The following is a 12,624-nucleotide window of genomic DNA, read 5'->3' on the forward strand; positions in this document are numbered from 1 at the left end:
TTATTTACTAGAAACTGATCAAGAGCTGTTTGACAAGTTTCTGATACTCGGGTAGCTGCTTTTACTTCAGCCTTTAAATTGAAGGACGTTGCAAGGTTCAAAATGGTCTCCCTATTTCCACTATTCATGAGGAAGTCAATATTGAAGTCACCACAGATTATAAATTCACAATCCATTTTATTTACTTTATTTAGCAATGACTCCATTTTGTTTAAGAAAAGTTCAAAATTCCCAGACGGTGATCGGTAAACTGTAGCAATAACCAGGTTGAACTGAGTAATTTTTATAGCTGCAATTTCATAATCCTTTTCGACATTTGCCCTAGTTAAGTCAGGTAGTGTAATAAAATCTACATTATCCTTTGTGTAAATTGCTACCCCACACTGTTTGCTGTTTTTCCTGCAGTAGTAAGCAGCCAAGACAAATTTGTTTATTTTAGTATTCTGGATTAATTCTGGGTTAAGCCAGTGCTCAGAAATGCATAACACTGAGATATCATTAAGTTCATGTGTTAATAGAAAGTTAATTTCATCGATCTTATTACGCAGGGATTGCACATTATGGTGATAAATTTTTAAATCGGGCGTATTCACAATTTGGTAATTGGGAATCATATTTACAGCATCACATACCTCTAGTTTAAATTAGGAATGTCAGCAGCGTTGTATTTTTGTTCTTCTTTCTTGTTTATTTTGTTTTCCTCGCTGTTGGAAGGATGTTCAGGAAGCTGATAAATTGTTCTATCCCTTACAAGTCTTTCTTTGATGTTATCTTTTAACAAGATAATGCAAGACTACACATCACCTGAGCTGTACTGAGCTACCTCGATACAGAGAGTGTTCCACTGTTGCCGTATCCAGCATTTTCTTCAAATCTGTCACCTGTGGAGAACGTCTGTTCACAGGATGCCAAGAGATGGGTATGCCACCAGCCGCCAGCCACCAGTCGCCAGCCACTACAGTTGAAGAACTCTGACATATGACATTCAGTTGAGTAGCATGAAATGATGTACCCATGGCTGTAATCCAACCTCGATTTGATATCCAGTGTGATGAGAGCTGTTCTGCTTTTCCAGTTTCAATACTGAAATTCATATATTATTTTTATGCTATCCTAACCAGATTGGACTGTGGTGTCATACAGCATAAAATATCTTACAACGTGTTGAATTAGTTATGAGAAGTGTAGAACAGCCAGCAGGGGAAAGATGTTGGCAATGAGACAGCTTTTATGTATAACAGCAGTACAGTGTTTCACAGTGCATAATGCTTCCGCAGATTGAGAACAAAATGTGTGGTTTGCTTTCATCCATTTTCACAAACATAGCCTAAAAAATAATGTTGACATTACTGTGCATTTCACTCTGAGGCATATTGCACTCTGAGAATGTTCATCGAATTCAGTTACTTTGTATTATATTTCAGTAACAGTGACATAATAGCAAATTGGACTGTATGAGTTTTTACGGATTTTTTTTCCAGACACACACTACCATTTCTTCAGATTTATTTAATTTGGGTATAATTCCTTTCCAGCATATATGCTGTACACAAAATGTTGAACATAAAATGTAGCTATCTGCTGATTTAACATCTTGCTGAGTATACCGGTACAATATTTTGTTGTAACAAATAGTTCAATGTATTTTACACACTTATAAACTTATTTATACAGTTATAGTAATTTATACCATTACATTAATGTTGTACCTTAATGTTCTGGAAGACGATATTATAAGGAACCTCATACTTTTCCTGGATGATAATGAATTATTGCCTGAAAAAAATCTGCACAAATTTGAGTCAGATCATAACATTTCAATTTGGTCCAAAGATAGGCAACTGAGTTTAAGTTTTCAGAAATGTAAATTGGAGCACATCACAAAACAAATAAAAGACAGTATTGTATGACTACATTATCAAATAATCACAGTTTTAATTGGTCAACTCATACAAATATCTGGATGAAATGAAATGGTGACATAGACTCACTTGTAGGCAAAGCAGAATGCAGACTTCAATTCATTGGTAAGATACTGGAAAATGCAATCAGTCTATAGAGGACATTGCTTACAAAATACTTGTGTGGCCCATTCTAGAATATTGCTTAAGTATGACCCATAACAAATAAGGCTAATGGCAGACATTGAATGTATACAAAATAGTGTAGCATGATTGATCATAGATTTATTTGATGCATGGGAGAGCATCAAGAAGCTACTAAAAATTGGAAATGCCAGACAAGTGAAGATAGACGCCAAATATATGACAAAACCTAACTTATGAAATTTCAGGAACCTGTATTAAGTGAGGTATTTAGGGATTATACAATAACCGCATATGTATCACTCCTATAGGGACCATGAAGGCAAGATTAATTACAGCATGCACAGAACCATTTAAAGAATCATTCTTCCCACACTCCACATGAGCATTGAATGGGGAAAAACCATAATGTGTGGTACAACAATGTACTTTGTCGGACAAACCCACAGTGGTTTATACAGTGTGCATGGAGACATGGAATCAGTTGACAGTAGCTGGGTAATGGTTCATATTGATTCCCATTTCCCTGTTGCAGTAGGTGATCTTATGCCTCTAATTATTTTTTCATTGCTATCTTAACTTGCATTCTTCAATTCAGTTTATTAACCCTTCTTATCTCTTTGTATTAGGGCAAATGTACAGTTAACTTTTGAGGAATTTGTATTTTCAATTTATCAACTGGAGTTTTGTTTCATATGCAGCAGCAATGTTACAAATTATTTGTTTCAGTTTCTTTAGAATAATTTGCTGTTTCACGGGTGCTTTGAAGGAAATAAAAGATCTCGAAAGTGTCTTAATGACAACCGATGGCCTCATGTTGACAAGACAGCTGGTTGCCTTGCAGAGGGCAGGGCTTGACGGTCTGAACATCAGCTTAGACACCCTGCAGTCCCAACGCTACAACCAGATCACGAGGAGGAAAGGCTGGGAGCGTGTCATGGTTGGCATAGATCTAGCCTTGCAACTTGAATACGACCCTGTGAAGGTATTACTAGTGCAGCTGTCATCGCATGCAGACTTTCATAAACAAAAGATATAAATCTGTTGTTAAGAATATCAATACAAGAATCACCATTTTAAAGCAGTATGCCCACACCCTCGCCCCCATCCCCGCTCCCACCCTCACCGCTGTCTCCACACTGCAGCTGTAAGTGAAGGAAGGTATATTAAGACAGAAGAAGTAAATTTTAGCTGACGATGCTAACAGTTTCGTAGTTTATACAACATAAAAAGGATGCCTTGCAAGTTTACCAATTAAAAATCTTATATTTTCCTCCCAAGAGAGTCTTATGAGACTCAAGATCTTTACAGTTTCTCTTTTTTTCTTTTGTGTCTTTAGTTTAAAATAAGTTTCCACTATTGTGGTGTTGTTTTGGTAAAAATACTCGATTGTTTGGAAAAATTATTCTTAATTCTGTAGTCACATTTTTGTTGTGTCTAAGTACTACTGGTTTCAGTAGCAAGTGCCAGCATCAGTTCATCTTATTATCAAACATTTCTGTGCAAAATAAAAGCTGACCACTGTGGCCGAGCGGTTCTAGGCACTTCAGTCCAGAACCGTGCTGCTGCTATGGTCGCGGGTTCGAATCCTGCCTCAGGCAGGGATGTCCTTAGGTTAGTTAGGTTTAAGTAGTTCTAAGTCTGGGGGACTGATGACCTCAGATGTTAAGTCCCATAGTGCTTAGAGCCATTTGAACCATTTTGCAAAATAAAAAGCTTCTGTACAACTGCAAACTAGACATACCATTTTCAGGGTGCAGTTCACATCTATTGAAAGCACAACAGTGACCTTTACTTTTAGTAGATAAGACACCTACTGAGGTAAGTGACTTGATGACTGCACACAAGAAGTTGTCATTTATTCCATATGTAGCTACCATGCAGAATCATATTTTGTATTAGTTTGTCCTTACTCTTCCAAAAGGTTAAACCTTGTCTCTGCAGCCACAGCGTCCTCTCTTCAGCAGTTGTCTTCATCTCCATGTGTGAAGAAAATCCCATTCATTGATCATATTGTTTAAGTAGGATGTTCTCAGTCATCCCCTTGTTTTCTTACCTACGATCTTGCCTTCAGAAATGTTTTTTAAAAGATTATCGTCTCCAGTTTAGTGTCCAGTGTATTTTGCTTTGCCCTGGCCTATAACTTTCAGTGGTTCTTTCTTCTCTCCTATTTCCTTTAATTTTTCTGTCAATGCAGATAGTTCTTGTACTTCTCCTCCAGAACCACATTTCAGCAGGTCTGAGGCGAGCTTCCTTTGGCTATTCTAATGTACAGATTTTGCATCTGTGTGTCAGAACACTCCACACAAAGGTCTTTACAAATATTTTCTTAATGTGGAAGCTGATATGTTTATTCAGTTGCAGCTTCTTCTTATTTTGGAAGGAACTCTTCACCTGTGCTATTCTTTTCTTGAATGCCTTGAAATATTGATTGTTTTCTTGCAAAATGCTACTGAGATATTGAATTTCAGTTCCTTTCTTGAGTTGCTCATTGCCTGTTCTTGTGTCAGTCCTACCTCCTCCTCCTTTCTTGTCTGTAGCCATAACTTTTGTCTTCTTTGTATTCATTTTTAGCTTTAGTTTTACCACTTCTTGATTTAAGGCCTGAAACATTTTATTTAGTTCCTACTCTGATTTACTATTGTGATGTCATCAATCTGCAGTGTATATGCATGCAATTAAGTTTCCATATCGACATCATGCTCCAAAAACCACCTAACTGTGTGTGGCAGGGGGTACGTCTCATGCCACCAACTGATCCCCTCTGCCTTGTTCCACTTGTGAACAGTGCTTGGGAAGAATGACTGTCAGTACACTTCTGTATTATCTCTAACTTCTCAAATTTTCTTCTCGTGATCATTTCGTGAATTGTATATGAGAGAAACTATTATGTTGTCAGACTCTTCTCGGAAACTACTCTCTCGAAATTTGGGTAGTAAATCTTTCCGTGATGCACAACTGCTCTCTTATGGCATCTACCACTGGAGTTGCTGAGCATCTCTGTAATGATCTCACAGCGACTAAATGATCCTGTGACAAAACACTCCGCACTTCATTGGATCTTCTTTCTCTCTTCTGTCAGTCTTACTGGGTAAGGACACAGGGGTAATTTACATTCACTTAAGATTCTTCCTGTGAATCTTAGTCTGGCATCTGCTTTTCTATTGCTGTTTTATGTGGTCATTCCACTTTAAGGTTGCTCTGGATAGTTACTTCTAGATATTTTATGGTAGATTCTGTTTCCAGCAATTTGTCATTAATAGTGTAGTTGTACAGTATTGGATTTCTTTTCCTGTGTGTGTGTGTGTGTGTGTGTGTGTGTGTGTGTGTGTGTGTGTGATATGTTACATTTATTTATGTGCAGGGTCAACTGCCAGAGCCTACATCATTCACCAATCCTCTGCAGGTCATTGTGCAAATTGATACTGTCTTCTGTTATTGCTACTTTCTGATGGACAAGTGTAGTACCTGTGAACAATATTAAGGAGCCTCTGACACTTTCTACTGGATCATTTATATACATTGTAAATGTAATGGTCCTATCACATTTCCATGGCGTATTCCAGAAATTACCTTTTGATTCTGGTCATCTTTTCTTTGTTGTTGTTATTACTTCCTTGATGAACATATTAAGGAAGTAAGGTGATAGAAGGCACCCGTCTCTCACTGCCCTTCTGGTTTTCCTTCTTTCATATCCGGTTCAGTACTCTGACTTTAGTATATACTCAAAATTAATCATCTGTCCTTCCACTTTGGACATTACTTTAAGGAATGATGATATAATGGTAATCTGTTTATTAAACAATATTTTAACGATACACTATGCTTTCTGATCATATAGTGGCTTGATGATGGAATTTGATACTGAAATTAGTAATCATTAGACAAAATAAAAGTGAAGCTATAATAAAAGAAAGTAATATTTTGGATCATGTCAGTTGTTGTTCCAAACAACAGCACGTCAGGAATAGGTTCAAATGGCTCTGAGCACTATGCGACTTAACTTCTGAGGTCATCAGTCGCCTAGAACTTAGAACTAATTAAACCTAACTAACCTAAGGACATCACACACATCCATGCCCGAGGCAGGATTAGAACCTGCGAACGTAGCGGTCATTCGGTTCCAGACTGTAGCGCCTAGAACCACATGGCCACTCTGGCTGTCCAGGAATAGGTACTGAATTATTTGTCCGCTGATGACCTCACAGCCTAGAACACTAAAACACAAATGTTAATTGTTTGTTATGTGCCCTGGTAGAGTTTACAGCTGTTTACAGTTCACGATTGGTTGTTGGAGATTGGACATTACTCACATAGTGTATTTAGTGCACAGTGCAGAAAAAGGCAGTGTCCAGAAAAGTAAACAAGTGTAAAGGCAAAAGTTTCATGACAGGATGTTGTGTCACCATACTTGGAAGACAATTATAGCCAAAGACAGAAATTTAAAAGAAACTGGCTCATTTGAGCTGCGGAGACCTAGTCGAGGATTCTCAGTAGATAATTGTTAGCACAGTAGAATTTATAAAGAGACAATGTCAGTTCGTGTCAGGGAAGGTTGATTGGTAAGTATCTATCAGCTTTCTCGTAAAACTCACAATTTGAAGAATACACATCAAGGAAAAGGTAGAAGTCCAACAGTGTCAAATCTAGACAATAATATCGATCATCCAACAGTTTTGCAAAATCCCCAGTTGTACTTTACTTACTTACTTACTTACTAACTTACTCAGATTTGCTGTGTACCATACAAGGAACTGGTTTCCACTAGTTGACTTGATCAGCTGCCAAGTTCTCACCTTCCTCCAAGTTTGTGTCCATGGATTGAAGATTCATTGCAAAAGTTCCAGGTGTTAAAAGGTCTTCCTGTACATCTGTATCTGTCCATTGATTTCAACAACAGTGTTGATTTTGGGATTCTTCCACCTTACATGCGTAGAACATAACCTGCAATCCTCAGTCTTCTTTCAACAATAATTTTGTGCAGGCTGTGTAGACCTCTTATTCTCAGCACTTCATCGTTTGTAACTTGGTTGGGTTAACATCTTCAGAATTCATCTCTAGCATTGTTGGTGAAAAACATGGAGACTGTGTGCTGATTTTACTGACATTTTCCAAGTCTCACACATATAAACGATAAAGGAGTGTAGTCAAAGCTTTGTTGGCATATTACAGACCTAATTGCCATATGGACTGATTTTCCAGTTCTGCTGGTGATTTCTGCATCTGTGACCTCATTATTACATATAAAGCTACCGAGATATGGCAATCTGTCAACATCTTGTATTATCTTCTATTGCACTGTAATCGGGGAAGAGACGAGTAATTTCCACTTACTTTGCACATTCTGTTTACCTTATCCCTATTAATTTTCAGCCCTACACAATAGGGCATTTAATGAGAAAGCATATAAAAATTAACTTAATGCCTTCCAAGGAGACGGTCTCTACTTAGTCTCTACTCCTTCAAGCCTGACTTTGTAAGTGTAGACCAGACATGGCTTAAATTCAGAGAAATAGTATCGACAACAATTAAGAGATATATACCAAATAAATTGAAAGGATACCAAATAAATTAAAAGGGTGGTGCACAAAATATGTCAAAACTCAGCTGCAGAAGCAATGAAAAAAAGCATGTCAAAATTTAAAAGAATGCAAAATCTCCAAGATTAGCGATGTTTTACTGAAGCTCGAAACTTAGGGTGGGTTTCAGTGCAAGATGTGTTTAATAGTTCCCATAGTGAAACTTCGTTTTGAAATCTGGAAGAAAATCCAAAGAGGTTCTGGTTGCATGTGTAGTACACCAATGGCAAGACACAACCAATACCTTCACTGCGCAATAGCTGTGGTAGTATTACTGATGACAGTGCTACTAAAGCAGGGTTACTAAACACGGATTTCTGAAATTTCTTCACCAAAGACAACAAAGTTATTATTGCAGTATTCAAATCAAGAACAACTGCAACTGTGAGTAACTTAGTAGTAGCTCTCCTCAGTGTCATAAAGCAGTTATGTTTCTTTCAGAGAATGCTGATACAATAGCTCCATTAGAAATCATATATAGCCCTGGAGATTCTAAAAGGTATCAGATAGATTATATAATGGTAAGACAGAGATTTAGGAACCAGGTTTTAAATTGTAAGACATTTCCAGGGGCAGATGTGGACTCTGACCACAATCTATTGGTTATGACCTGTAGATTAAAACTGAAGAAACTGCAAAAAGGTGGGAATTTAAGGAGATGGGACCTGGATAAACTGAAAGAATCAGAGGTTGTACAGAGCTTCAGGGAGAGCATAAGGGAACAATTGACAGGAATGGGGGAAAGAAATGCAGTAGAAGAATAATGGGTAGCTTTGATGGATGAAGTAGTGAAGGCAGCAGAGGATCAAGTAGGTAAAAAGACGAGGGCTAGTAGAAATCCTTGGGTAACAGAAGAAATATTGAATTTAATTGATGAAAGGAGAAAATATAAAAATGCAGTAAATGAAGCAGGCAAAAAGGAATACAAATGTCTCAAAAATGAGATCGACAGGAAGTGCAAAATGGCTAAGCAGGGAGGGCTAGAGTACAAATGTAGGGATGTAGAGGCTTATCTCACTAGGGGTAAGATAGGTACTGCCTACAGGAAAATTAGAGAGACCTTTGGAGATAAGAGAACCACTTGCATGAACATCAAGAGCTCAGATGGAAACCCAGTTCTAAGCAAAGAAGGGAAAGCAGAAAGGTGGAAGGAGTATATAGAGGGTCTATACAAGGGCGATACACTTGAGGACAATATTATGGAAATGGAAGAGGATGTAGATGAAGATGAAATGGGAGATACAATACTGCGTGAAGAGTTTGACAGAGCACTGAAAGACCTGAGTCGAAACAAGGCCCCTGGAGTAGACAACATTCCATTGGAACTACTGACGGCCTTGGGAGAGCCAGTCCAGACAAAACTCTACCATCTGGTGAGCAAGATGTATGAAACAGGCGAAATACCATCAGACTTCAAGAAGAATATAATAATTCCAATCCCAAAGAAAGCAGGTGTTGACAGATGTGAAAATTACCGAACAATCAGTTTAATAAGCCACAGCTGCAAAATACTAACACGAATTCTTTACAGACGAATGGAAAAACTAGTAGAAGCCGACCTCAGGGAAGATCAGTTTGGATTCCGTAGAAATACTGGAACATGTGAGGCATTACTGACCTTACGACTTATCTTGGAAGAAAGATTAAGGAAAGGCAAACCTACGTTTCTAGCATTTGTAGACTTAGGGAAATCTTTTAACAATGTTGACTGGAATACTCTCTTTCAAATTCTAAGGGTGGCAGGGGTAAAATACAGGGAGCGAAAGGCTATTTACAATTTGTACAGAAACCAGATGGCAGTTATAAGAGTCGAGGGACATGAAAGGGAAGCAGTGGTTGGGAAGGGAGTAAGACAGGGTTATAGCCTCTCCCCGATGATATTCAATCTGTATATTGAGCAAGCAGTAAAAGAAATAAAAGAAAAATTCGGAGTAGGTATTAAAATCCATGGAGAAGAAATAAAAACGTTGAGGTTCGCCGATGACATTGTAATTCTGTCAGAGACAGCAAAGGACTTGGAAGAGCAGTTGAACGGAATGGGTGGTGTCTTGAAGGGAGGATATAAGATGAACATCAACAAAAGCAAAACGAGTGTAATGGAATGTAGTCGAATGAAGTAAGGTGATGCTGAGGGAATTAGGTTAGGAAATGAGACACTTAAAGTAGTAAAGGAGTTTTGCTATTTGGGGAGCAAAATAACTGATGTTGGTTGAAGTAGAGAGGATATAAAATGTAGACTGGCAATGGCAAGGAAAGCGTTTCTGAAGAAGAGAAATTTGTTAACATCGAGCATAGATGTAAGTGTCAGGAAGTCATTTCTGAAAGTATTTGTATGGAGTGTAGCCATGTATGGAAGTGAAACATGGATGGTAAATAGTTTGGACAAGAAGAGAATAGAAGCTTTCGAAATGTGGTGCTACAGAAGAATGCTAAAGATTAGATGGGTAGATCACATAACTAATGAGGAAGTATTGAATAGGATTGGGGAGAAAAGAAGTTTGTGGCACAACTTGACCAGAAGAAGGGATCGGTTGGTAGGACATGTTCTGAGGCATCAAGGGATCACCAATTTAGTATTGGAGGGCAGCGTGGAGGGTAAAAATAGTAGGGGGAGACCAAGAGATGAATACACTAAGCAGATTCAGAAGGATGTAGGTTGCAGTAGGTACTGGGAGATGAAGAAGCTTGCACTGGATAGAGTAGCATGGAGAGCTGCATCAAACCAGTCTCAGGACTGAAGACCACAACAACAACATATAGCCACTCATTTGATAAAGATCCATACCTAGAGACTGAAAAGTTGCTCAGGTCACACCAATGCTCAAGAAAGAAAAGAGGAGTTATCTGCTAAATAACAGACTCATATCACTAATGTTGATTTGCATTAGGATTTTGGAACATATATTGTGTTTGAATATTATGAATTATCTCAAAGATAATGATTCATTGATAAATAGCCAAGATAGATTCAGAAATATTGACCTTTTAAAACACAGCTAGCTCTTTAGTCACGCAAAGTAATAAGTACTGCCGACTGGGGCTCTCAAATTGATTCCATATTTGTAGATTTCCAGAAGACTTTTTGAAACAGTTCCTCACAAGTATTTTCTAATCATATTGTGTGCCTATGGTGTATTGTCTCTGTTGTGCAACTGGATGTGTGGTTTCCTGTCAGAAAGGTCACAGTTTATAGTAATTGATGGAAAATCGTCAAGTAAAACAAAAGTGATATCTGACATTCCTCAAGGAAGTGTTATAGACCACCTGCTGTTGCCGATCTACATTAACAATTTAAGAAAGAATCTGAGCAGTCCTCTTAGATGATGCTATCATTTACAGTCTTGCATATCATTTACTGTCTTGTAAAGTGATCAGATGATCAAAACAAACTGCAAAATGATTTAGGCTACCTATCCATATGATGCAAAAAGTGGTAACTGACCTTAAATAATAAAAATTGTTATGTCATCCGCATGAGTAGTAGAAGGCATCTACTAAATTTTGGTTACATGATAATTCACGCAGGTCTAAAGGCTGTGAAGTCTATTGAATACTTAGGAATTACATTTACAAATAACTTAAATTGGAATGCTCACATAGATAACGCGGTGGGAAAGCAAACAAAGGACTGTGATTTAATAGTAAAACATTTAGAAGATTAGGATTACTAAAGAGACTATCTACAACTATACTTGTCTGTCCTCTTTTGGAGTATTCTGCATGGTGTGAGATCCTTGCCAGATAGGACTGACAAAGGACATCATTTAAAAGTTCAAAGAAGGGCAGCTCATTTTGTATTATTGGGAAACAGGAAAGTGCATGCCACAGATATCGCATGTGAATTGGGGTGGCAGTCATTAAAGCAAAAGCATTTTGCTGGAGCAGGTTCTTAAAATTTCAATCATCAATTTTCTCCTCCGAATGTGAAAATATTTTGTTAGAGCCCTCTTACATAGGGAGAAATGATCATTGTAATAAAATAAGAGAAATCAGAGCTTGTACGGAAATATTGAAGTGTTTGGTTTTCCTCAAATGCTGTAGGGGAGTGGAATGGTAGATAAATAGGTTGAGGGTGGTTCTCTGAACCCTCTGCCAGCAATTAATTGTGAATTACAGACTAGTCATGCAGATATAGATAATGTAGATAGGCTTTCAATATTGTGCACTGATTCTCTAATTTTATACATTGCTCAAATACTTTCGTGGCGCTTTGGAGTGACCCCTTCAAAATAACACTTTATCAGTGTTCTTAATATGTATTTTGGTAACCAGGTTGATAAGAAGTTACAACAATACTCTCTTATTACTCCCCAGTTTTGGGTTTTATTAATGAACAAAATCGCCGCAGTGTTCCATAACAATTACGGGCTGAAGTTTCCTGCTGATGGAACCAATATGATTTTCTGTGTTTCTGAGCATACAGGTTGTGTATGCTGTTTGGAGCCTGTTGTATGCTGAATCAAATGTTTTTATTGTTGTGATCTTCCATCTGAAGATTGGTTTCATGGAGTTGCCCATGCTAGCTTATTCTCTGTGAAACTCTTCACCTCTGGGTAACTACTGCAGCGTACAATAACTTGAACTTGCTTACTGCAGTCAGTTTTTGGTCTCCTACAGTTGTTACCCCCATTATATTCACAGATGACCACATATTGTGGAAATTGCATATTGTAATGTAGGATGCAACAATAAGGTACAGAAAGTTTCTGTTGAAAATTACGAATTATTTAGGAATAAAGGAGATGGCTCACCAAAAGGCAGAAGCACTGTCTCATCGATAGGCACACGAACAAAAGGTATGTAGAATGAGATTTTCACCGTGCAGTGGAGTGTGCACTGATATGAAACTTCCTGGCAGATTAAAACTGTGTGCCGGACCAAGAGTCAAACTTGGGACCTTTGCCTTTCGTGGCCAAGTGCTGAGCTATCCTTGCACGACTCACGACCCGTCCTCACAGCTTTACTTCCACCAGTACCTCGTCTTCTACCTTCCAAACTAA

At 38.0% G+C, this 12,624-nt stretch overlaps 1 protein-coding gene across 8 annotated transcripts in view; it reads left to right on the forward strand.

Moving 5' to 3' along the window:
• LOC126440335 (molybdenum cofactor biosynthesis protein 1-like) overlaps positions 1–12,624 on the forward strand; it is a 370,799-nt gene that overhangs the window by 127,921 nt on the left and 230,254 nt on the right. For 5 of the 8 annotated variants that reach the window (XM_050090622.1, XM_050090623.1, XM_050090621.1 and 2 more), the window contains one exon: positions 2,775–3,030. The exons of the other annotated variants lie outside the window; for them this stretch is intronic. In XM_050090622.1, the coding sequence (XP_049946579.1) occupies positions 2,775–3,030 (256 nt within the window). The remainder of the gene's footprint in view (positions 1–2,774; positions 3,031–12,624) is intronic. 8 annotated transcript variants of the gene reach the window in all.

The sequence above is a fragment of the Schistocerca serialis genome, unplaced genomic scaffold, assembly GCF_023864345.2.
Source record: "Schistocerca serialis cubense isolate TAMUIC-IGC-003099 unplaced genomic scaffold, iqSchSeri2.2 HiC_scaffold_1362, whole genome shotgun sequence".
In the NCBI taxonomy this organism is placed as follows: Eukaryota; Metazoa; Arthropoda; class Insecta; order Orthoptera; family Acrididae; genus Schistocerca; species Schistocerca serialis.